The following is a 27,103-nucleotide window of genomic DNA, read 5'->3' as shown; positions in this document are numbered from 1 at the left end:
CATGCGCCAGAGAAACAAGATGGCGGAGAGTGCGGAATTGAAGGTAAAGCGTAGCCAAAAATTTACTATTGATATCATCTCTAATTGAGGTATTCTTGACCGCGTAGTGGTGTTTGGATGTATTTTGTTTATATGAGGCGGTGTGCCAAATGTGTCTTAAGCGGTCTAACTACATCGGCGGCTTTGTTGCATGATGGAGGAACGTTGTTATTGTTGTGATGTTCAGACTTGGTTGTGTCAACTGGGGTGGCTGGGAGCTAACAGAGCTAGTTAGTCCTGTCGGAGCTAGCTAACAGCTTCCTCCTCAGCTTTCATTAGCGAAACTGGTTAGTAGCTAGTTACTTAGAGGCTAAACCTCAGCCGAAACATTGCTGTGGGTTGTAGGTTCAGCATAAATAATTTTTTGTTGCACTTTTTGGCCTGCGACGCTGCAATATCGTTGATGAAACAGTGTGTAGTTATGAGCAGCAGGCTGTAGTTAGCTTAGCTGGTTTAGCTTGGTTACTAGCTCCGTCTGTGCGCGTAGGCTGTGTGGGTCTGCAAGCCGGCTAGCGAGCTGTACATTATTAGCCATGTCTGTAGCTCGACATGGTGGTATAAAGTGAAGAACTTAGGCCACGGTTTAACTGTTCAAATGATTCAGACTAATTGAAAACATAAACGATGGGTGTATTTTTTTTCCTTCATGACTGAGTGACACAAACCGAACGGCACAGGACCGAGTATTGATTTGTTTAAATCCTGATGGCTAGCTCAGCCTGCTGTGGTGGATCTGCTAATGTAGTGCTCAGCTAGCTTCAGGTCTCTCTTTGAGCTATAGGAGTGTTGTAAAAACAAATAACTCGCAAATATAATGTTTAAACATGTCTACATTTTCAGATATGCGTTTTGATTGCTGTTAATATTCAGTGTGTTCTGGAAAGAAGTTTTATCAGCTGTGAGTGAATTTAGCTCAGGCATTGAGCATGTAATATTTTGGTGAGATAATCGAACGGCTTTTTCTGAACTATTTTCTTTTATACTTTGGTGGATATTGTAAAATAGTTGAAGCGTGTTTTTATCTATTAGAATAGTTTCTTTCACTTTCATGTTAGACATTTTTAGCTGCTTATCGTGTGTTGATGAAGCCGATATGAGGAGCTACTTCAGACTACTGTGTTGTTGTTATTATTGTTGTCAGTTTTACAATTTACTGTAATTATAGATCAATGTTTGATTAACAGCTAGGCACCAGTATTGTAAATACTTGTTAGATTTATTCATGAAGTTTGTTTCATGTATTGACTCACCCACATGTTGCACATGTCCTTAATACACATGATCAGACTCTTTTATGCTTTTTATTTGTCCTTTTGTAAATGATTTACTTGAAGGTCTGCCTGACATTTTTTTCAGCATCAGGTTAATTTTAAAATTCTGGCAGGGGAAAGGTCTGTTTTGATGTTTATGTACTGGTTTAAAGTAGTCTGAATATCGAATTCATTTGCTTTTTATAGTGAATATTCAGGACTGATCTAAATGCAATTTCACATGGAAGACTGAGAAACTATTTTGACCCCAGTGTTACTGACCTGTTGCTAAATGTTATCCTTTTGTTATGCTGGTTGTAAGTTCAGCTTCAGAGACTTCAGAACTGTGAGTTTATGTGCAGGAAGGCAGCAGTATGGCTCAAATGGACAGTTTAGTTTACAATAATCAGTACACAATGTCCAGCATGAGGGCATATTGTATTGTGTTAGCTCAATAGACAATACACAACTGTTGTTACAGGACTCTATAGTCACTAGCAGTCCAATACTGTAAAAACAAATAATATCCAATTACGCAATAAACAAATTAAGAATTGTGGTGTTTTCCTGTTTCTGGATATAAAGATCAGTAGGTTAGAATAATGGACACTGAGTAGTGCAGCAGCATGTCTCCAGGCAAAGTGCAGACTCTAATCATTAGTTTTTCTCTTCTATTCGCATACATTATATTGCCAAAAGTTTTGGGACACCCCTCCAAATCATTGAATTCAGGGGTTGTGCTTGGCTTCTTAGTCCCAGTGAAAGGAACTCTTAATGCTTCAGCATACCAAGACGTTTTGGACAATTTCATGCTCCCAACTTTGTGGGTACAGTTCCTGTTCCAACACCAGTGCATAAAGCAAGGTCCATAAAGACATGGATGAGTGAGTTTGGTGTAGAGGAACTTGACTGGCCTGCACAGAGTCCTGACCTCAACCCGATAGAACACCTTTGGGATGAATTAGAGTGGAGACTGCGAGCCAGGTCAAAACTGAGACATCTGCCTTTACATGCACATGAATGTAATATGGAGTCAGCCCGCCCTTCACAGCTCTAACTGCTCTTCTGGGAAGGCTTTTCACAAGGTTTAGGAGAGTGTTTCTGGGCATTTTTGACCATTTCTCTAGAAGCGCATTGGTTGAGGTCAGGACTCTGTGCAGCCCAGTCAAGTTCCTCCACACCAAACTCACTCATCCATGTCTTTATTGTCCTTGCTTTGTGCACTGGTGTGCAGTCATGTTGGAACAGGAAGCGGTCATCCCCAAACTGTTCCCACAAAGTTGGGAGCCTGAAATTGTCCAAAATGTCTTTCACTGGAAATAAGGGGCCAAGCCCAAACCCTCAAAAACATCTGAATTCAATGATTTGGAGGGGTGTCCCAAAACCTTTGGCAATATAGTGTATATTTAAACATTGCTTTTCTCATTACATCAGTACCTGACTAATACAAGAACCTTGGAGGTGAGATTAAACAATTGAGGTAGAGACAGAGTGAGTGTTCTCTGTTGTGCACAACCAGTATTGATACTGCAATAGAAAATTTATTATTTTTCTGTTTTTTTCCCTCACTATTTATCTCACACACTGTTCACTAGGCTTGTGTGATAGTTTTTTTCCCTACTGCTAGCAAACTTACCATTCACAAAATGGCAGTAAACTATTTATTCCTCCAGAACTAATAAACAAGCCTTTTCAACAAGTGTAGTCAGGAGTGTAGGTGAGATGCAGTAATATCAGCTGGAAAGTTGGGAACTGCTTGCTGAAAGGAGTCGATGCACTATATGTAAACCTAACAGTTTGTTTTCAGTATAATCCTTTTACTATTTGTCTGGTGCTCAAAGCGTTTAAATGCGTATAATGCACATAATGCTTGCATGTGCGTTCCAGCATAATGATGCTGCATATTTACTAGAAATGTGTTACTTCTGTTGAGAGCGTTTGATGTTTGGAATAGACTGCAGTGCAGCCTGCATGTGCATGTTGGGAGACTCTGCCCGGGAGTCGTAATTTAGCACAATGAACTGTTAAGAAAGTAATAGAAACTCCATTAACTATGCAGCATTAATATGTCTAATCTGTAGCCTACATGCCTGCAAAGGAGAGTTGGATTCTGCTTGGGACTTCTCACAACAATGACAAAAATACAGCAGTTGTAATCATTTTCTAATTATCATCACCGTTAGAAAGTATATTGGTACTTTGTTAGATTTGATACTTCTTTGTAGCCCTGTTTATTTGGCCTACTTATTTTAAATATACAGCATAATTTCTGGCTTAGATCTGGTATTGTCCTTAATAAATGATAAGTGAAAGATTTAATTCCATACTAAAGAACTCAATACATTCTCTGTTTTCCATGACAGAAACGAGGGCAGCTGTACGTCAAGGGCATGTGAGATTTGAGTATTGAGCTGAGCTTCCTTGGTGTCAGTTAATATTTTCATTGACACATTTCTAGTTTTATTCAGAAGAAAAAGATCACTTTGGTTTATTTCCGTTTGACATTTGTGGAGAGCTGGTATTGGAGTATTGTAATTAAATATAAATAATAACCAAATAATATAATGGTAATATTCTAATACTATCCCTGTATGCCGTGGCAGTGTATTGTTCAGAGATGATTGTTTTGCTGAATGAATACATCGTATAATCAAAAATTGAGTAAATTGCAGCCATATCGCAGCAAATTACACTTTTATTTAGCTGTTTTGCCTTGCTTTCCATCGTTCACTGTGCAGTTTTACTCTTATCCACGTCAATATATCTGCATATTGTGTAGGATTCAGCTAAATGCATTCCTTATTGTTTACCTCACTGTAACTCACATGCTGAGTAGTACAACAGGAATTGAGACAATGAATGAAGCTATAAGAAGCATTTGCTTTCATTTCTATAGCATCATCTTAATCATTAATTCTAGACTAGTTCTACCGTCCAGCGTGATTTCCAGACGGTCTCGCAGTGTTGCATATTTTCCGGCAGCTACACAGGTCAATTAGTTGGTGGTCATTGCTTTTTGACACGCATCTATGTTCACTCTGCAGATGTGAAGGTCATATGCATCCCAGACCATTAGAGCCTGTTCACACCTGATTTTTAGTAATGTCCACACGTGATCTGACCACCCAGGATTAAAAAGCACAAAGTATTCTTTTGTAGGACATCTTGAGCTTTAAGCAAGTTTCTAATTTCTCACAGCCTTCATTTGCTGTGAAACTGATGGTTGAAATAAAAATAAAAAAAAATCATTTATTTGATTGGGAAGTTGATCTGTCTCTGTTTTATAAAGACCTCCTTAGACCACACAAAACATGTTGGACAACAGGCATAAGTGGACATGGGCAAACTCCTGCTGATTTCTACTGGCCTTGCTTGTATCCATTTAGTTATATATTCAGTATTACACACCTTTGCATGTTCAATATTTGTAAAACCTTTAGGACCAATTTATTCTGTCACTCTGGAAAAACTATGGTTCATCAGAAAACCAAAAATGAATTGTTGGTTTAAAACCCCCTACCCCTGCCCCACTTTTTCTTTGACTTCAGGTCATGTGTGTTATTGCTGCCTTGTTTTCTTGTAGAAAGGAAACTAACATGAAAAATAACATCCCCTTAGAGGTGCTTCCTCCTGTGTAATTGTTCATCAGACTGTTTTAGTAAGTCAGAATGTTATGACTCACAGTAACCACAAAAAAGACACAGCCAAATAAAGAAGTTTTCAATCAGGAACTGAATATGTAATGCCCGTAAACAAGAATTTTGCTCAAAATTTTGAGAGATCTAGATTTCTGCATGAAGAGATCTTAAATTTTGATAAGCAAAAGCCCACAATGAACACATCACAATAAACATCAACTAATACAGCATTACAGGATTATTGATGGAAAACAATGGGAACTAGCAATATATAATAGCTGCTGTTCAGTCCATTTCATTTAATTTTTTTTCTTTTCTTTGTCAGCAGGTACTAGGGTTAGGACTCAAGGATGTCTTCTGAGTTTTGGATGACAGGTTTCAGCTTAGTAATCGCCTGTAGGAATTTTGATAAAATGTGGAATTCCCTTTCCTTTAATGATTGTCCCAAGGCAAGAATGAAGCACTACGTCAGAGGTGACAACATTTATTGTTTAGCTATAGCATTTACAATACAAGAAACACCTGAAAACTACACTACTGCTTTTTTAGCACAAACACTGAATAAAGATTTGCTTGGTGGAAAAACCAGCTCACTTTAAGGGAATGAGCACAGGATCTGAAACACATTTGCTTCAGGATCGCTTACTTTTGCTTCATGCCAGTTTTATCTAGTTGAACCAGTAGAAAACCAAAAGGTAGGTCTCTGTGATTGGCAAAAGCATGTGACTTCTTTTCTTCTAAATCATGCTTGAGAAGCCATTGCATCTAGTTAGACGTTTCATTGTTTTTGTTTTTTTCCCCCAGCTACAAGCCAGGCCTTCTCTATCATAGAGTGACTGTCAACCAGGTAGAGGGAAAGCTAGTGCCCACAATAAGACGCGTGAAGCTAGCCAACACTGCCCCAAACTACCACTGACAGGAGAGAGAGAGAATATACCATCCATCCCATTCACGGAGCATTTTTCAGAGGAGTCAGTTTTTTTTCTAGCCTCCTATCCTCGGATGGCTCCGACATCATCTAGATTTGAACTCGTAATATATTGACGATAGATATTATGGTTCTTTTCCTTATGCCCCACTCAGGAACCAGATGTGTTTCCATTTTGTTTGCTCTATTTTAGTGTAGTTTCTGTATCTGATGGTGGATCAGGCTCTTTAAACAGTGATTCTGTACATTATAATGCCATGATCTATATTAGAAGTGGAGCACACACAAACCACTGTCACACTTTGTTTTAATGCTTTCCATTAGTACGATGCCTTTAGAAATACGTGCCTATATGTAGACCAAGTAATTCAGGTTACAGAAAACAGTGGGTTATCATTTAATTATGTGATTATTATAAATGAGAGCAGCTGTAACATCGTTTTTTTGTTCATTATATTTTTACGGTAATATAATTTTAAAACAAAACCGAGAAACAGCTTGCTACTCTACTGACCAATGGTACAAATAATGAATTTGATAACAATTTTGTTTTGAACCAAAACAGCTTCACGTAGATGCTGCCTCATTGTTCATTTTAACAAGCCAAGATCAAACCGGCTAAACGTAAAAGCCCTCATTATACTCTGAAATTGCTGCACATACTTTACAACTAAATAAAAAAAATTCTCTTTAGCTCATTAAATGAAAATGATGACATAAAATGTTGCCAAAACATGAGCTGTTCAGTATATTTGTCTCCCCAAGCAGGAGCGGTCTGTGCTTTCATTATAAATGTTCATGCATCATTGATGTGCTGCTATGAAAAGTATCTCTGCTTGCGCCTGCTGCATTGTACCACACTTGTACTTTTTTGAGTAAAGCTTAAATTCCTCTTTGTTGATGGCAGAAGCTCTACTCTATCGTTCCTGCATGCTTTTCTAACACTAGCTCAATTGTTTACATTGTAGTGGTGAAGCTGCTGTCAATAATTATTCAGCCTGACACATGCAGACAGTTTCCATCAGTAGAAAAAAACAGAACTTGAGTATGTACGTTACTTATAGTTATAATAGTAGATAGAAGCATCTGGAGACCATGATGGTCGCTTTGAACTACTCTTCCCACAGTCAGTTTTGCACCGGGGTCTCCATCATTAAATATTTGTTGGCTTCGCCAGGAAGGAATTATGTTAAATCTGTAATGAATTCATAAACTACGCTGATGCTCATACTTATAAGTTGCTCAAAAGCTCCTGCTTACATAATTGCACGTGACTATGTACAGTAACTGAAAGGAAATTATTTATAATTATATATTCAGGTAACACCCAGATGAGGATGGGTTCCCTTTTGAGTCTGGTTCCTCTCAAGGTTTCTTCCTCATACTATCTCGGGGAGTTTTTTCTTACCGCCGTTTCCTTTCCGTTTCATTAGAGCTTAGGATGAATTTAAATGTAAAACTTTGTTTACTGTTTATTCTGAATTTTTATATTTCTTTATTTTAAAGCTGCTTTGTGACAAGGTCTGTTGTTAAAAGCGCTATACAATTGAATGTCTACTGTGGATAAACGCTGATTGTTTTTATTAAAAAAATATTTGAATCCGTGTTCCCAGAGGCTTTAAAATGAAAATAGTTATGGGAGACGTGATGTATACTGATGTCACAAATGCTTGTTTGGTTAGACTGCGTTTCTTTTTATGGAGCTCTATAAATAGTACTGTGGCAATTCTGTGTTCTGCACAGATCAGACATTTGCTTCAGGTGGAGACCATGACAGAAGCTCTATTTTCTCTTTGCGAGAATGTATTTGTTATTTGTTATTTGTACATATTTGTTGTAAGGCATTGGTGATCAAACGTAATTTTTATAACTGTACAGATGAGTTCTTAAATGTGATTGGCCAGAAGTTGCAGTGAGGAAGCATTGTTGTTTTGTGTGCCTAAATTTTGTTGTGTTGTAGATGCAACAACTCTCAATAACCACAGTTTGGGTTGCAAAGGGGCGGAAAATTTCCTGTAAATTTCCATGGAAACTTCATTTCGGGAATTTTGGAAATATTCCAAGTTGGAAACAGGAATTAATGGGAAGTTATTTAAATTATTTAGAAATTTGGGGAAATTTATATAAACTGTACACTACCAGTCAAAAGTTTGTAACGACAACAAAAAACAACAGTCGGTTGTTATTTTAAGACACGAAGGTCAGGTGTTCTGGGATCGTTCTTGCAAGAACAGTATTGTCGAGTGCATTTGCAAAACCCATCAAGCACCATGATGAAACTGGTTCACATGAAGACCATCCCAGTAAAGCAAGACCAAAATTTACCTCTGCTGCAGAGGAGAAGTTCATTTAGAGTTACCAGCCTCAGAAATCACCAATTAACAGCACCTCAGATTAGAGCCGTTACGAAGGCTTTACAGAGCATCAGTAGCAGACATATCTCAATATCAACTGTTCAAACGACATTATTGTGTATTTCGGCCGCCTTCAGCATTGTTTTACAATGTAGAAAGAAATAAACATCAAGAAAGATCATGGGATTAGAAGGTGTGTCCAAACTTTTGACTGGTAGTGTATATACAAACACAAATATAAACATTACATTTGCTCATAAGCTGACACACTAGCAAACTAATGTGTAAATGTAAATGTTTGCTCAGTCAGTGTATTTGTTTTTACAATATTTTGTTGCACAATAGCTTACACACAGCACAAGAAAGCTCATGTAATATTTATGTAATTTACATGACTACTCACCAAGATGGACTTTTTTTTTTTACTATTTTGTGTGCAGGGTTCAAGAAATGATCAGTGCATGTTATGGAGCAATGCACAGTGCATGTGGAGGTGTATCCTCAATAGCCCTGCAGTGCTGTGTGCATGTGATTGAGGAATATACAGGGTAGAAATTCAACTACAATTGCATTACATCTGGTTGTTTTAACCAAGATTATGCTGCAAGATATTTCTTTTCAACTACATTTAAGTTCCCTGTTGTAGGCTAACCTGCAATTATCCAAAATCCCGGTTTATTCCCATTAATTCCTGTTAATTCCCATATATCCCCGTTAATTTCCATGGAAAGTTTCCAGCCTTGAAAATTCCGGGAATTTTGCAACCCTAACCACAGTGCACCCACATGCTTGTGATTTGCAGTATTTTCAGTTGTGGCTATAATTTTAATGCATTATATTATTTATTTATGTGCCGGGATAAGGGAACAGCTTCCCACAAGTCAACGTCCAATGACTACGATCTAAAGTTGGGGAAATGTGCTGGTGTCTGATTTCATACATTAAACAAGGCGAGTGGTGATGGAAGGCAATATGATGAAGCACTGCCATCTTTCAAATCTGTAGTATGGGGACATTTCAGTTTCAGTGTGGAGTACAATCAAGAAGAGAAAAGTGTAAACAAAAAAATGATTGTTTGCGAGCACTGTTTTACACGTCACGCCTATTCAAACAAAAACACGTCCTACATGACTGCACATCTGCAGCGCCATCACCCACCTATACCACTGTATGGAAGCAGGATAGCCGAGCAGATCTAAAAAGTCTCTCACTAATGCCTAATGCTAATTTAAAGCAGTATATTTAAATATATTCGATTTCATATTTTCCCCAGTATATGGGCTACCAGCAGCTGTGAGCTGCCACAGCTAAGATTCACTTTCTCTTCTGTGTTATGTTTTTATATATACGTTTATTTTTATTTAAATACCTTTATTTATTTATATCGAATGTAATACTAGAAAAAAAACGAACCGAAAACCATGAAAAAAAACCTGAGGTACATATTGAACCTCGGGCTAACTGTAGTGTTGCATCCTTATTGTAGATATGTAGGTTTTTTTGTTTTGTTTTTTTTAAATGCTTCTGTAATGTAGTGGTTGTGTGTGATTTTGTGCTTTCGGGTTTTTTGGCCTGCGCCGTGTATCGATCGCTCAGCTACAATAGAAAATGATTATTTAATCTGGCACATCAGTTCAGTGGAAGTGTTACTGTTTTACAAGCAGCTATAGTGTATTTCTGGGAAACGTCTTCACTGTCATGTGCTCTGCTATAGCTGTGTGTGGGGAAACGAGTGTGTGTGAATATAGCACAAACGGACCGCTGCAGCACAGTTTCACTTTCTTTACTGTTAGACGTTATTAAAACTATAGTAAACTTAGCATTTAAGTAGGAATAGCAGAGAAGAATGTTTGGAATCTAGGAGTGGTGTTTTCTGATAACGGATTAATTACAAAAATGCAGTTAATATACCTGTCTCCAGCGCCAAAGTGTGGGAAACGTTACAGGTATTCTACACACAGACATGTTGCGACAACTTCTCAGCTAAGGATTTATTTGGGGTTTTAAAGCTTTGCGGGATTTTCCTATTCAACCGTTTTTAAATTCGAGCTGTAAAGAAATGTTATATAGGATTTTGTGTAAATAATCATTTGGGATCCCAGCTATACAATATGGATGTTTAAAATATTGTCACCCCGTATCAACCTTTTCCGCTTTAACTCTGACATTTTCAGAAATAGGTCAGCTGATAGAGTTTAGTCTCTTGTCTACCTTTCCCTTTAAATTTTAGTCATTGACGAGTGTGTTGGCATTAAAATATCTAAGTAAAATTTGTGTGCTTTAGTAATGTAATGGCAGATGTGGTTACAGCTGAGTGATATAATATTTTTCAATTGCATGGCACTAACAAGTGCATGAAGTATAGTCTCTGTGAGCAATAGATAATATTTTTCATCACATTTTACCTCTATTTAGTAAAGCAAAGCCTTTATGTTTGTTAGGTGCTCAGGATTAAGTCTTTCCTTTGACCCCTGCTTACTTTCAGGTTGGGATATGTAAAGAAAAGAACATGCGTTTACGTTATACAGTATAGGTTTAAGGGCTCGTGTCTAAAACAGAAGACATTTTTACATCAAGCAAATTCAAAACTAAAAACATTACACAAGATCAATAACTGTTTTTAAACACTGTAGTCATGCTGTAAAGTCCGCTCCAGTTCCTTTACCTTTCTCAAAGATATTTTGATGTAGATTTTGGTGTTTAGATTCCATGTGACATTGTGCTAAAACTGAGATGTGTCAGTAAAGCATAATCACTAATTAATACTCCCTTTATTTGCTAATCGAGACATGTATGTTTCAAGACGAATATTCGGTTCGAAGCATGTCCCAGAACTGCAACTGCACACACTTTTCATCTTCAGCCCCATTCTGTATGTGTGATATTGACTTTATAGATATTGACTGTAATTCTAGTAGCTGATGATTAGCTCAAGCCACACTTTGTACATACTTGCATGGAATCTTTTTCAATGCTTATTCACACCATCGGCATGTTCCACGCATATCTAAAATGTTCCAACCAAAGTATTTTTTTCTTAAGTGCAGAGATGAAATTCAGCCAGCATGGAGTAACAACTCCTAATGAATTCTAATACTTCACAGCTGTTTAGCCTTGTCATGCTCAAGAATTATTTTCCCACTGCAATTAACCTTTCCTCCTTTAGTGATCAGCAAACCGCAAATTAGATAGCTGGAGCCAGTTCCCTGGCTAAACATGTTCCCTTGCCAAATTGCACAAACAGAACTGCTCATACAGTTACTTTATTCTTTTAAGTGTTCACACAATGCACATAGTGTACCATGTTGAAATGAAATTTAATTCATTTGACTGCCTTAAAGATGGAGATGCTAGTACTCAGAAAGGATCTGCAGGTTTTACAGTAAAGATCAAGAACTAGACACTTGTAAAGGTCTCACTGGAGATATAAACCTGCTAGTGTCCATGAATGTTTATATTTATCTGTTGGTCAGTACAGGTATTTGCATGTTGCATATATGCACTCCTTTCAGATGGGACATTTCTTTTTCATATTGTTTCTCTGACTTCATGTGGCTTCAGTATTTAAATACACAGATCATGAACAGTATGACCACCTGCCTAATATTGTGTTATTCCCTCTTTTGCTGCCAAAACAGCCCTGACCCATCATGCACTGTGTTTTCTGACACCTTCCTATCAGAACCAGCATTAACTTCTTCAGCAATGTGAGCAACAGTAGCTCGTCTGTTGGATCTGACTACATGGGCCACATGCATCAATGAGCCTTGGCCAACCATGACACACTTCCTTCCTTGGACCACTTTTGATAGATACTGACCACTGTAGACTGGGAACATGCCACAAGAGCTGCAGTTTTGGAGATGCTCTGATCCAGTCGTCTAGCCATCACAATTTGGCCTTTGTCAAACTCGCGCAAATCTTTATGCTTGCCCATTTTTCCTGCTTCTAACACATCAACTTTGACAAAATGTTTACTTGCTGCCTAATATATCCCACCCACTAACAGGTGCCATGATGAGATTATCAGTCCTATTCACGGCACCTGGCAGTGGTCATAATGTTATGCCTGATCAGTGTAAGTCATGTGTGTACCTTCCTAAACCAGTCACCACAGGTTTCTAAGCTGTCAATCACAGACTGAGTGTCTTAAGGCAGCTTAAGCCATTGCTAGAATATTTTAGTTGATGAGCTCATTTCACTTATTTTTGATGCGTTGACAAGGAGGGAAAAGCTAAGATGTCTTATGTCTCATTTGAGATCTTGGTCAGCTACACTCTCCTATGCATTGATTCTTATTTAACAGTATTCAAAGAGTGCTCATATTAATTAGAAGCACACTTCATGGTGTTTGTCACATAAAAGTTCAATTCTAGCAATAGTCCCACTGAAGCTGTTACTACAGTAGAGTTAAGGTCATCATCTGCAGACATGGCAAATTATACATTTTTAATGAATGACTTCTGACTTGAAATGAAAGCTTGTCAGGTGAAAATGAAAAGTACGAAGGGAAGCCGATTTCACTGGTTCAAACTGGCCTTTCAACGGGAACACATGAATCATTCTGAGCTAGCTAGCCAAGTAGCCAGAGGGCCATTATTAATGTGGTTTCTTCACTGTCTATTTCCATTATATTATAAATTCAAATTCAAATTTTATTTGTCACATACATATACATTCACAGTACGACATGCAGTGAAATGTTTTTTCACGACTGTCCGGCATGTAAACATTTATAAAAAGTATGTGAGAAAGAGATCCATAAAAAATAAAGAAGCATAAAGTATGTGAGAAAGAGATCCATAAAAAATAAAGATAAAAATAAAACTAGAGTATCTTAAAAGTATAAAAACAGAAAATAAAGTAAAATAAAATATAATATAGATAAATAAAAATAAAATAAAAATATGAAAATATAGGTGTAAATAAAAATATAATATAAATAAAAAAATTAAAATATGAAAATGGGTGTAAAAATATGAAAAATAAAAATATAGGTGTAAGTAGATAAATAAATATATATAAAATATACACACACACACACTAAACAAAGTGGTATATACACATAAATGCAGACATGAACATGAAGGGATGTATGTGTATATGGCATATATTGAGGTGATCCAGTGTTATATAGGTATAGTATAGGTAATATGTTATCTTAAGTCGCCTTCTGGCAGAAACATGCTCTTGTAAGCTAGTTGAGGAAGAAAGTTTAAGAACAATAACGGCTGTGCTGCATCTTTCTCTACATTGAAGGTTATTCTGAAGGTTGTGAGAAATTGGCTGTGGAGCTCCATGCAACTTTGAGGCCAGTTATTGACAGCTGTCTGGCAAAAAAAAGACAAAAGGAAAAGCCTCCAAGCTAATGATCACTCTGTGGTTCTCTGTTATACTGGAAGTTTGGGAACAAAGAATTGGCCATAATGTTTTTAGGCATATATCTGACCTGCTATATGATGTGTAATTTTAAAAACTCAGACATGTTTGGCAGTTCAATCCTGACAGCTCGGACTGAGTTACTACAATTTATTGTTACAGGATTGACTACGATTCAGGGCGTCTCAGGAACATGATGTTTTAAAGTCATATTCCTCCCCTGACTTTTGTATTGTTTTCCTTTGTTTGACCAAAATCCTTTGCACTAGTTTTTTTCCTATTATTCCTATTATTTTTTCCTATTTTTTTTAAAAAAAAAAAGCTTTTTAGAGGTAAAAAATACATGCCAAGTTTATCAGATCATGATAATTACTTTTTTTTTTTTTTTTTTAAGTTACTCAGAGTAGAGCAGATGAATTTTTTCTTTTACTTATGGCCTCCTGAGTCTTTTGATGCGACGACTACTACTCAGATTTATCATTTCAGTAGCATATTCTGTTTTGCAAGGTTAAGCCTTATTCATATTCAAATTATATATAAGCACAATCGTTCACTGTTTACTTTTGAGTTATTTTGGTGTTTTCAGCTCTTTGTGAGCATTATCGATTCATCAATCAACATAAATCAGCTGTCCCATATGGCGTTTATCAATATATGTGTGAGTATGAAGAAAATAAGCATGACCATGCCGTGACCAGTTTAATGATCTATGGCTTTTTATTATAGTCTCCAAAAAAAAAAAAAACAGTGAGTCATGTTTCTACCGAGTTTCTGGTTGCAAGTGATTCCACATGAGAAGCTATGGATGTCATGTTGTTTTTATTTGTTGCTTGAATATGTTATGGATGATTTTTTTAACTGCCTTTCTAATAGTTCATGAATAATAAGCAGTTATTTTCGCCTGCCTGTATGTGTTGAGGCGTTCATTGCATGTGTGCTGTGGATCTGATCAGTGGTCTGGTTACAAAGCCTAACAGCAGGACTAAACATCTGATTTGTATCAACCGCTGGGACACTGCTAGGTTTACTTTTGTTCTGTTTGACTGATTTGTTGTTTTGATTATTTTGACATTTAGACATTAAAACGTACCAGTCATAAAGCATACCAGACAAAGCAATTTTCATTATACTGATAAAATTTTTTGATGGCTCCTGTTTGTTAGCACATGTTGTCGATATGCATCAGTGTTGTTTGAATACATTACTTTTTTCTTTTTTCCCCTTTTTTGTGGGGGTGGGATTTAGGGTTTGTCACAGTTTTGTGTTGTTTTTTGAATGTGTGCGAGGAAAAGTTGTTCTACTGGATACGAGTTGACGGATGCAACTGCTTGAGGAACTGCCTAAACATGGAGTATCTTCTGCATTGGGACCGTAGTCACTCAGATGACAGAAACAGACTGGCTTGAAACCCGTGTCTCTTTCTTCTTTTCTGTAGACGTTTGCTCCATTAGAGGAGGAGTCTGAGTCTAGCCTCCCTGTATTAGACAGCATGTTTGTGCTCATGGGGGATGGGAAGCTTTAATAAAAATGTGTTTGTGTTCATGTTTACATGACTAGTCCTGCTGGCAATAAACTGGCGAGAAGAGAGTGGTCACAAAGATGGAAAAATGTGAGCTGCTAAGGTCTGCAGTTCTTTGTTTTCATTGGAGGTTTGTTTCACTGCTTTTGTTATGAAAGCTCGCTGGTTCAAGTTGAGATTGAGTCTTCCCCTCCCCCAATATCTCACAATCTCCCCTCACTCCTGGGCCGGGTTTAATTGAAACCAAATGTTGGGTGTTAGGCAGTTTAGTTAAAATGCCCAATAAGTGTAAGCACTTTAGTGATTTTTTTTTTTTTGTGTGGTCTTTGAAGCTTCTAGGAAAGGAATGTCTTATGTTTGCATTTTTATATAATTATTAAACAGACCGTGTGCTGGTATCACATGGTTAGAATATATTCTGCATTATTATATGCCTGAAAGGTAAACTAAGATAAGCTGTGCAGCAGGGATCTGAGGCCAGTGTGTTGCGTACATGAATAACTGTGAACGGTATACATTTTTCAGTAAATTGGTATTTGTTTCAAATTTGGCATACACAGTTCTGTGTAAAAGTTTTAGGCAGGTGGGAAGAAATGAATTTCAAATAGAACGGCATATATATATATATATATATATATATATATATATATTTATATATATATATATATATATATATATATATATATATATATATATATAATTTTTTTTTTTTTTTTTTTTAATTGTTTATTTTTATCAGTCTACAAAATGCAAAGTAAGCAAATCTAAATCAAATCAATATTTGGTGTAACCAATTATACCAAGCAGGTGCTGATCATCAATTTCATATGTAGCCTGAAACACAGCCACTAACTGAAACAGAAACGGCTGTGTAGGAGGCTTAAAGCTGGCTGAGGAACAGTCAGATTACTAAGGTGAGGTTGTGGAAGACGGTTTCCTGTCACAGGTCAAACACCAGGGCAAACTGAGCACAGCAACAAGACACAAGGTAGATATACTGCATCAGCAAGGTGTTTCCCAGACAAAGATTTTAAAGCAGACTGGGCTTTCAAGACCCTTTACTGTTCAGACTATATTCAAGAAAGAAATATATTCACAAAGAAACAGGCAGTGTTGAGGACCAATAGGTACAGTGGTCAGCGTTTTATTCTGCAGCAGGACAACGACCCCAATGTCTTCAGCATAGAGAAGAACAAGGAGTCCTGGAAGTGATGGTTTGACCCCCACAGAGCCCTGATCTCAACATCATCAAGTCTGTCTGGGATTACATGAAGAGACAGAAGGATTTGAAGCAGCCTACATCCAAAGAAGATCCGTGTTGAGTTCTCCAAGATGTTTGGAACAACCAACCTGCCGTTCCCTCTGTGTGCAAGTGTACCTACAAGAATTGATGCTGTTTTGCGGGCAAAGGGTGTCACACCAAATATTGATTTGATATGGATTTTCCTTCTGTTCATTTACTTTTCAATTTAGTAATTAATAAAAGAATGATGCTTTGAATAAACTATTAACATTTCTATTTTTGTAAGCATTCTTACTTTTAACACCTGCATAAAACCTTTCCACAGTACTGTAAGTTTAGGTACATTCTAACTCTTGATCATAAGTTGAACAAAAACAATTTTTTGTCATTTATTTGGTGCAATAGTATCAGTCCACAGTGACTGTTAGGTTAATCTTTTTTTCCCCCTTCCCTTCTTTGGCATAATAGCAAATGGTGATGAGCCTGCGTGTCTCTGAACTGCAAGTACTCCTAGGATACGCTGGTCGCAATAAGCACGGAAGAAAGCACGAACTATTGACCAAAGCACTCCACTTGCTGAAGGCTGGCTGCAGCCCTGCTGTACAGATGAAGATCAAGGAGCTGTACCGTCGCCGCTTCCCCACAAAAATGGTGTCCCCGACAGACCTCTCTCTCCCTGGGGTCCACTCTACAACAGGTGTAGGGTCTACAGTTTTACCTGCTAGCCTCACCCAACTCGGGTTTGACAGCCACGGCGCACCTTCGCCTCTGCTGCCTGTCTCTCTCCTGGGGCCCAAGCACGAGCTGGGCCTTCCACACCTTCCCTCTGCCCTGCATCCTGTCCATCCAGACGTCAAGCTTCAGAGGCTTCCTTTCTACGACGTGCTAGATGAACTTATCAAGCCCACCAGCCTGGGTAAGTCATTTTTTCCACCACTCCAGACACAGCTGGTTCTTTCGACTTAGTGACGCTGACATCAAGGTGCTCTTGGTATGATTTATGGCTCATCACGTTGGATAAGGTCCAGTGAGGCTATATATAGCTCTCGTGCTAAAAATAATGAGGCAGTATCATTGGAAAAAAGGTGTAATACATATTTGGGTCTGTTCACAAGCTACCAGATTTAGTGAGCCTCAGTTAATGTGCATGTGGGCATATATGGGGGGAAGCTACCTTATTGAATGAATGTTGGCATTGCAAATGTTTGAGCTTTAAAAGTAGAAACAAGGTGGATGTGACAACCACAACCATGTGACATTAGATGAGCTCATGACTTTTAATGAACTGAAACTGGCCTACATTCATTCTAAAAACAACTTATGCTAACTTATGTTGTTTAACATTCTGTAAAAATACTACAGAAAAAAAAAAAACAGAATTATATACTATTTATCTAAACTTGTAGTCAAGTATATGTCTAATGTTGAGTGTGAATTTAGCTCCTTAACATTTAAGATAAATTTGACAAATTACATTCACATGGTTGTGAGAATCTATTTTGTGGAAGTTGCAGTGATTCAGCAGATTCAGGGAAAATACCCAGTACAAAAATCCCTGTCTGATGATGGTGCATCTCAAAGCATGGCTCAAAACCGTGTGAATTTTCGGGACAAGAAATCTGTGTTCTTTTTAAAATTATAAGGCCTTATTATAAAAATGTTAAGCCAGTTTTTAAAAGAGATGGGTCACAGTTTAACGCACTGTCCTGAGGAGTTTCGTATAGGTATAGTGCTCGACTCCTATTTTAATACAAAAGCAATTCCAGCCGAGAACTTCAGCAGAATTTTTGTCCACATGTCTGTCAACAACTGTGTATTTTTAGCCCCTTATTAGAACCAGGAAAAGTACCTTTTTACAAACATGTATATGCCACACCTTAATGGAATAAATATTTAACATTTTAGTCTAATGAATGTATGAATGAATAATTTTCTCTCTGTCTTTCTTTCCTTCAAGTTCTTCCTTACTATAAGCAGATTAAATTGAGTAAGTTCTTTTTGAACATGTACAGTTTGAATTGCATTTAGAGTGGTTTGCCACAGAGGAGAATCAGTACATTGGTTCTTGTATTTGTAGTTTTGGTGGGAAAAAAAATTGTTAAAAATTTTCAATTCTAAAAAGCTTTCAAAATCTCAGAATACATCCCCACATAACTGTATCGTCATAGAATATAATACCCTTCACACATCAACTACCATTTCAGTTTTATTCTCATGATTTATCTGCCTAATTCCCTTGCACTCTGTTGTTTTTTCCAGCCTCAGACAACAATCAGAGGTTTCAGGAAACATGCTTTGCATTTGCATTGACGCCACAGCAAGTCCAACAGATCAGCAGCTCAATGTAAGTAGTAAGTTGATTTGCTTTCCATGGTAAGAAACCATGATGCAGATCAGGTTTGCAAATCAGTAGGGATACTAATAGTCATGTAATGTGAATAGGAAATTTGGGTGGGCAGGATGATGTAATGTATTTGTTTATTTATAAATATCTATTCCACAAAGACTTTTCAAACATAAAAAACATGAAAGTTTTTAAACATGCAGTTGTTTCTCGCTCACCCCTTCCCCTTGTCTGTTTCGTAGGGACATCTCTGGGACCAAATGCGACTTTTCAGTACAAGTTCAGTTAAGGTATAAACTCGTTTTCATTCATAGTGAAACACAAAAGACAATTAATAAAGGTCTTTTTATTCCAAAGACTGGTTTATAAATTCCATTATTTCATTCTGAAATGTCGAGTGAGAAGAATGCGTTAGTTATACAATGCACATGAAAAGTACAGCTTGTTTCCCCATTTGTTCCTAATTGTTTAGTTTGTTTTTACATTCCTGTGCTTTTTCTGTTTAGGTTTTTGTGGGCCAGTAAAGATCGTTCCCACACATTTCTTAGTTGGCCCCACATCATGCACAGTTCCCATCTGCTTTATCTTTTGCAGGTTTTGCTTATCAGAGACGAGTTGTCCTCAGGAAGACCATTTCCCACCAAACCTCTGTGTGAAAGTGAATGGAAAGCCCTGTAACCTCCCCGTGAGTCTGAGCTTGTCAAAATCACCTATAAAAAGATTTAGTCTGGTTGGGATGAAAGCCAAGCTTTAACTTTCACTGTAGCAGTTCAGGAAAAATGTTCTTAATTGAGGTTCAGAAGAGTTTTAATGTAGCACCAAATATTTATTGGCTCTTCAACCAGTGAGTAAAAGGTTATTATAGATTATTTTAATAAAAAATGAACAAGTACAGGTATATACTGCTTCTCTTTGTTTGGTCATGTTTGTTATTTTTTCTGATTGTCTTTAGGGCTATCTTCCTCCAACTAAAAACGGAGTAGAGCCAAAAAGACCAAGCAGACCCATCAACATTACCTCTCTGGTCCGTTTATCCACAACAGTTCCCAACACTATTGTGGTATCTTGGACATCAGAAATCGGCAGGGTAAGCAGTGAGACAGAGATGGAGTTGGTGCTGCCAGTCAGCATTGCTTTATTTAATTCTATGAATGATGCAGAGAAATCTCATTGCTTTTTTATATTGCGCTGAATCTGTTTCTCAAGAAAGATATGGTCTTTCATTTCTTTAGAGTTATTCCATGGCAGTGTACCTCGTCCGACAGCAGTCCTCTTCAGTGTTGCTACAGAGACTACGGTCGAAAGGCATCAGGAACCCAGACCACTCAAGGGCACTCAGTGAGTTCAGTAGTGAAAATAATATTTTGAATGATGTATGGCCAGAGATGCTATATTGGTGTTTTTGTGTTCAGTTGTTAATCATAAATCGCCCTTTTAAATTTCAACAGTTAAAGAGAAGTTGACGGCTGACCCAGACAGTGAGATTGCTACCACTAGTCTGAGAGTCTCCCTTCTCTGTCCGGTATGCTTGCTCTCTTTGTTTTTGTTATGATGTACAGATATGTGTATATTAAAATTTAAATAACTATGTGGTGGACAAGCTGTGAAGAAATATCTTGCCTTAAGTTTAAAACAGCCCTGCTTTCTGCCCTATATCTTTAACATGGCACATAGTTAATTGTGCAACAGCTACAAAAACAAGCAACTTCTTAAGCATTATAAAGCAAATTGGTGATTGAAGGAGACTTTATTGGTCACCTTTACATTACAGCACAGTGAAATTCTTTTTTTTAAAGTATCCCCACTTGTTAGGAAGCTGGGCTCAGAGTGCAGAGGCAACCATTATATGTTGCCCCTGGAGCAGAGAGGTTTATGGGCCCTTTAATGCTCTGACCTTCTGATCAGTAACATAGAGCATTGAGCATTAAGCCATCACTGCCCACTGGAATGCTTGTCTGATTTGATTATGACTGTGTATGTATGTGAATTCATGTGACAGCTGGGGAAGATGCGGCTGATGGTTCCATGCCGAGCGCTGACGTGCTCACATCTGCAGTGCTTCGATGCTACACTCTACATCCAAATGAATGAGAAAAAACCCACCTGGGTGTGTCCAGTCTGTGACAAGAAGGCCCCATATGAACACCTCATCATCGATGGGTCAGTGCCTCATTATTGAATTCCTTTGAAACTGTAAAAGCACCAAAACTCATTTCTGTGCCCTTCTGTAACCGGTTGCTCAGAATTACAGTGTACAGTTTTGGTTTTTTTTTTGTTAGTTTGCCAAAGCTCAATAATAATTACTGAACATCTCTTCAGAGATATCACCAGATGTTTTGTCTGTCTTAATATTTGGAGTATTTGTTTTATAGATGTATTGTATGTTCATTTGCCTCAATTACAGTTTTAACTTCTGAAACTGTTGCACATTGCTCCACAAATAAGAGTAATGACCAAGGTACTTAGTTATTCAGGAAGCTGATTGTTTTATTGTGTGCAGGTTGTTCATGGAGATCTTAAACAGCTGTGTAGACTGCGATGAGATCCAGTTTAAGGAGGATGGTAGCTGGGCACCTATGATATCCAAAAAGGTGGTGCAGGAGGTGTCTGCTTCCTCCAATGGCTTAGAAGGTATGCTCTGCTAATGCTCATTTTCCTGTCATCTTCAGGATGTAAACACTGCTCATAGTTCTTTGCTTTAGCAGTGAGCTAATACAGCATTACTTAAACTTATATTGACATTGTTTTACTTATTTAGAAAGTAAACTGTTCATTTCTGGAGTATTCCTATAGGTTTTAATACATTAATGTTTGAGACCAAATGTCAAGATAAATATTAGTAAAATTGAATGTTGGGATTGAGATCAAAGTGTGCAGCACTGAAGTACACACGTGTAAAGTAAAAAGATATTACATTGCTAGATTAAAAAAAAATTAAGCTTGTTCATTATTTTCGATCTGTCTTTTGAACAGGTTCATGTCGACCAGTGCTGTCTGAGCACAAAAACAGTTCATCCCACACCAGCAGTAGCAACAGTAAAAAAGTGGAAGTGATTGACCTTACACTGGACAGCTCTTCAGATGATGATAATGATGAAGAGCCTCCACCTAAACGAGCCTGTCCTTCACTTTCGCCCACTTCACCACCTGTCACTAAAGGGTCAGTCTTCATTACAGTACACCCATTTACTTTTACTGAATGATGAGGCATTTAAAGGCCTGGTGACATGGATATAAACTGTGTGAAAATTTCCTTTCCCCCCATTCAAGACACTATTGTTTCGTGGCTAATTTAACTAGCTATTAATTAATTGAAAAAAACATTTTCCTTTTAATTTGTGCAACTCAGTTTATCCGTTATGTAATTTTTTCCCAACAGGGTGTTGAATCTTCACCATCAGGCATCGCCAGTGACGCGAGCTCCAAGCATGCCAGCAGTGGAGACTAACTACATTCCCCCTCCACCACCTCTTATTCAGGACTATCGCCACTATTACCACACGCCCAGTGACCTGTCAGGTATGAGGCCAGATCCATAGCTGTATGGCGCTTAGGGGCAATTTGTTTTCCCACTTTTATAAAACTCCCGTAAACACTGCTTGGTGATTTTCCATGTTCCTCTCCCTTATCACTTTACTTTACTCACTCCACTAGTCAAATAGATATTTAGACTTGTGCCAAAGTTCTTCTGGTAATTCTGGCATTTTTTGTAATATCTGTTCTGTTTATATTCTTTGTTTTTCCACAGATCTGAATTTCTTTTCATTTTTACCAGGGGAAAATCATCCGGTAAGTCCCATATATGACTTGTCCTCTAAAGCTTAACTTTAAGGGAACCCTGCATGTAAATTAACAAGAAGATATTTATGTGCACGTGGTTCATATATAGCTTTTCATATTGCCCATTTGAGGGAAACAAACACTAACAATAGCGACTGTGTTAAATGTTACTATTTTTGGTTAAATAACATTTTTAAACATATTGTATTAGCCTGTGAATACATGTCCACCATACATGTCCCTTTGAACCAGTTAGAAAGTTTTAGAAATGCTAACATATTAAAACTCTCTCCATCTGTTTTTCCACCACCAGCATTACAGCATGGTTATGGCGGCAGCAGCCGCAGCATCTGCCTCGGCGTCAACATCGGAAGATCACGAGCTTCTCCGCTTCTTGCCCTATAACTCCTCACAGCTGTACCTGGAGCAAGCAGGCACGGCGCCGAGCAGTTCACTGGCACCGCCCAATGGCAGCGCAGGCAGCAGTAGCAGCCTGCGGGACAGCCATGGGCACAGCAGTGTGTCCCGTTCACGGTCGGACACAGCTGCATCAGTCATATACGGCTCCATCCCTGACGTCATCTCACTCGACTGAGCACACAGGCACAACAAACCTAAGACTTGCAAGATGGGCTCTCTGCACCAAGCATGGGAGACAAGAGAAGCCTGGTGCGCTTCAAAGAGGATTTAGAGATGAATTGAGGCAGAAGGAAAAGAGGGGTGGGGGAAAAAGAGGACAAATAACTTTGTAAAAAAAAAAAAAAGAAGAAAAAGAAAACGCTGTACAGAGAAGAAATATCTATTTTCAGTTTTACTTTTGTATATAAACAATAGGACGCTGCCTGCCCAGTGAGTGACTTCAGTTCATATTTTTTGTGTGAATACTGAAGGTGTTTTTTCACTTCTCCATGTGCTGTCCCTTGACTTAAACTTATTCTGTATCTTTTATACTCTTTTTGCTATTTTATTTCACCTCAAACACTTATTTCAGTCCCAGTCATTTTGATCTTTTTTGAGGGGTCAGTATGTTATTTAATGACACTTTGTTGTGCAGGTAATTTATGATGCTTTTAAGTTATGTAGTTTGTATGCTGTATAAAAGCATTTCCTGATGCCATTTACAGGATCTAGCCATGAGGCACGCTCAGAACGGCAGACACCTCTTATTCCAGCTTTGCATTTACCTCCATCTAGCTCTCAATAAAGTATGCGAAAGAAAGAGTTTTTTTTTTTTGTTGTTTTTTTTTTTTTTTTTTTTTTTTCCAGATATTTATGCAGAGACCATGTTGCACACATCTCCCACCTTATGAAACTAAATGTTAACTATTATGCTAATTATTTTAAAGCTCAGTAGTTCACTATGAGTAATTTATCAAGCGGGGAGAAATGTCATTGAAGGTTTGGTACTATAGTATGATGCATTTATGAAGTGAAATCAGTTAACCTAAGAAGTATATTTAGACAACTTCATGTAGCTGTCCAGGATGTGCCATCCTAGTCTGTCTTTTAAATGAAGCCTTTTCTGTTATAACAGAAGACTAATTGAGGTCTAGTGGTCTGTCCACCTTCAGTTTTTACAAAACAATGAAATTAGATCATCATTCAAACCATCATTCGCCTGAAATTGGGGAACTCGGATGTTGTTAAAGATACTGTTGTCTGTGTTGATTGTACTGAAAAATGCTGTATTGCAATGAGCAGAGTTTGAGCAATGACACGGGTACCAGGAAATGGTTAACACCCATTGCATTCTGTGTTGGTACCTGCTGTTTCCTGCATTAAGTTGTGTTCAAAAGCTGTGTCATGTGCTACTCTTCCACAACGTCATGTTTTCAGGACTGTGATAATCAACTTTTTTGAAAGGATAGATTAACATTTTGACGATTAATATATTTTATTACTTACCGAGTCGTAACATCTTGAGAGGAAATTCCATCTATGACCTACATGTACATTTAAAAAAAAAAAAAAAAAACTCAATCTTTGGACCTATTTTCAACCAAATCATCTTTTTTAAAAGTCTGGTGCACACATTTTCATTTTATTTTTTATTTTTTAATTGGCTGAGCAGAGTTTGGTTTTCAAACCATTGTTGTGAAAGTGTTGTGCCTTGTCATATTGCTGGTCCTATTGATCATCTCTCTTTTTTTTTTTTTTGGGCATGCAGAAACCTAGTAGAAAGACAGGGTTCTGCTTCCTGGTGTTCAGCTTCATGTCTCCATATAGAAAGAAGGATTTTAATTGTCAGAATGCTTAAGTATCCTTTTTTAAGGGGATTTTTGAGTTTTATTTAAATGTTTTATTTCCTGGTGACATCACAACCATGTCATCTTCGCCGCCCCCTTCCCTCACTCCTCTTTGTTTAAAAAAAAAAAAAAAAAAAAAAAAACTTATTTATTTTTAATCTATATATTTTTAGTATTTGTTTGACAATTATGCTATACTGTCATCATACATTTATTTCAATATTAATTATTTAAAGAACCCTTGCCACATGCTTTGCATTGTAACAAGCATCTTGTTATTTGTACTTGTGTTCCTTGTTCTGTCTTATTGATTTATGTCTGTTCTGTACATTAATTCCATCTCCACAATCTATGGTGTTGTCAGATTTGACGATTTCATTGCAATTAAACACTTAAACGATGAAAGCCAGCTGAGTGTGGGTTAGCTCTGGCTCAGGACCCCTTAAGAAATTGAGTCTAATCGAGTAATTTGTTTAGCCACTGACTCAATATGCACAGCTGTTACTACCTGTATAAATGTAAGCTTTCATCAAAATCCATCTGTTTCCTGTAAGCCAACATTCGTACATGTAGTACATGCTAATTAAACCTCATTGTATAAAAAAAAAAAGAAAGAAATTGTGCACTGAGGGACCACGACTTGATCTTGAGAACTGTTCTTAATGAGAAAAGTCTGCACTGGAAAATGAATATTGGTGAGGCATTAGATTACACTGAACTGAAGCCATGAAAATGAAGTAGTCCGTATCTAGATTCAGGTAGAAGCACTGTCGTTTATTTTTTATTTTTTCCTAAAGAATTGGCGCAGAACGTGCCGTACTCGACTGACACTTAAACCATTTCCAGGTTTCCAAACAGAATCCTACCACTAGAGAAGCGACTTTAGCCCATTTTAGCTGTACTGGTAAGACTGGTGTGCATGAGCTCTCTCTGCCTTAAATTCTTTTATTATTTTTCTCATGAAAGAAATCAATATGTATATCAAGCCACTATCAGTTTGTACAAAACATCAAATTATTTATTATTTGATTTGGGATACATTGTTTACCTAATGAATGTTAATTGTTTATGTAGAGAGTGGTTTAGCTGTAATAAAACACATGCAACTATTTACTATTGCTGTCTTTATTATAAATATCTGCATATCTGCTCGTATCTTTTACTTGGCACTGTTTGTGGATCTACATTTGGAATATGTTAGTTTCGGGTTTATTACCCTCAATAAGTATTATGCACAAACCACTGAAGAAACAAATACCTCTGATTAAAGTAATGGCCAACATCCAAACCACAGGAAATCAACACAGCAGGGGAACCAAGCAGGATCCAGGAGGTTGTGTCAGTTCCTCAAGGCCGGTGGGTGAAAGCAGGCCACGAACTGTATGTACTCTCCATTGATTGATTCTTATATACAGCCAGCGTCAGAAGTATTGGCACCGTTTGTAAAGATGAGCCAAAGAAGAACTGAAAATGGTTCTTTGAGATTAGGAAGACATCCTTCAGTATCTGCTGTTAGAACAATAATTACTACATTTAAAACATTCAGAACTGTAGTGAAGATCCTGAAAGTATTCACAATTGCAAATTACCCCGAATGCACAGTCAGATGGATGGTTAGAGTAGGCTATGGGAAGGCCTTGGGAACCTTGTTAGGACACACCAGCATCATGATTTCCATGGAGTACCAGTAGGTTTAAATCTGCCTAGCTTTGCCAGCTGGCTTAATGCTGGATCTTCAATAACATGCATCCAGTGCTCCAGCGCCCACAGAATCAAGCTTCTGGCATGATCATCCCAGTCCACTGACTTAAGCCCTGTTGTGAGGTAAGCTGAAGTGGAGAGGTCACAGAAGATGGACAGATTCAGTATTGGGGAGTGGTTTCAGGTTTCTTGTTCTGTATTATTATCAGTTCTCATTATAGAAGACTTGGAGCTGTCATGTTGGCAAAGGGACATGGAACAAAGTATGACATGCAGAGGCTGTAGTAACTGACACGCTGTGTTGTATATAAAAATATATTAGGAAAAATATACATTATCTAATGGTTAGATTTTCTACTTTAACACAATGACATTTCAACATACTTCCTCCATCTTTAAGAGGGTTGCCAATCATTCTGGAGCTGGCTGCGTGTCAATACCAGCAGTGTACAAACAGTTCCTGAAGTGCTCTGAACTCTCAGGCCTGTCTGCTGTTCCTCTCTATAGCAACATGATCCTTCTAACACCAGAAAGATGTTTATTCGACATTTAACACTATATTGCCAAAATTTTGGGACACCCCTCCAAATCATTGAATTCAGGTGTCGTTTTTCAGGGGTTGGGCTTGGCCCCTTAATTCCAGTGAAAGGAACTCTTAATGCTTCAGCATAGCAAGGACAAT

General features: G+C 37.6%; 1 protein-coding gene across 2 annotated transcripts; it reads left to right on the top strand.

Annotated features, from left to right (window-relative positions):
• pias1b (protein inhibitor of activated STAT, 1b) lies at nt 1-23,252 on the top strand. Of its 2 annotated transcripts, XM_058388099.1 has the most exons (15): nt 1-43; nt 16,819-17,266; nt 18,308-18,337; nt 18,610-18,694; nt 18,937-18,984; nt 19,289-19,379; nt 19,647-19,781; nt 19,927-20,032; nt 20,143-20,216; nt 20,694-20,854; nt 21,195-21,325; nt 21,668-21,854; nt 22,074-22,213; nt 22,443-22,483; nt 22,788-23,252. In XM_058388099.1, exons 1-15 carry the CDS (start codon nt 2-4, stop codon nt 23,067-23,069), a joined length of 2,001 nt encoding a protein of 666 aa, XP_058244082.1. In that variant the 5' UTR covers nt 1; the 3' UTR covers nt 23,070-23,252. The 2 variants fall into 2 exon arrangements, with proteins under 2 accessions (XP_058244082.1, XP_058244083.1); XM_058388100.1 differs by lacking the exon at nt 18,308-18,337.
• Nucleotides 23,253-27,103: the final 3,851 nt, after the last annotated feature.

The sequence above is a fragment of the Hemibagrus wyckioides genome, linkage group LG04 (assembly GCF_019097595.1).
Source record: "Hemibagrus wyckioides isolate EC202008001 linkage group LG04, SWU_Hwy_1.0, whole genome shotgun sequence".
Classification (NCBI taxonomy): domain Eukaryota; kingdom Metazoa; phylum Chordata; class Actinopteri; order Siluriformes; family Bagridae; genus Hemibagrus; species Hemibagrus wyckioides.
This window is presented reverse-complemented; position numbering and strand designations above follow the sequence as displayed.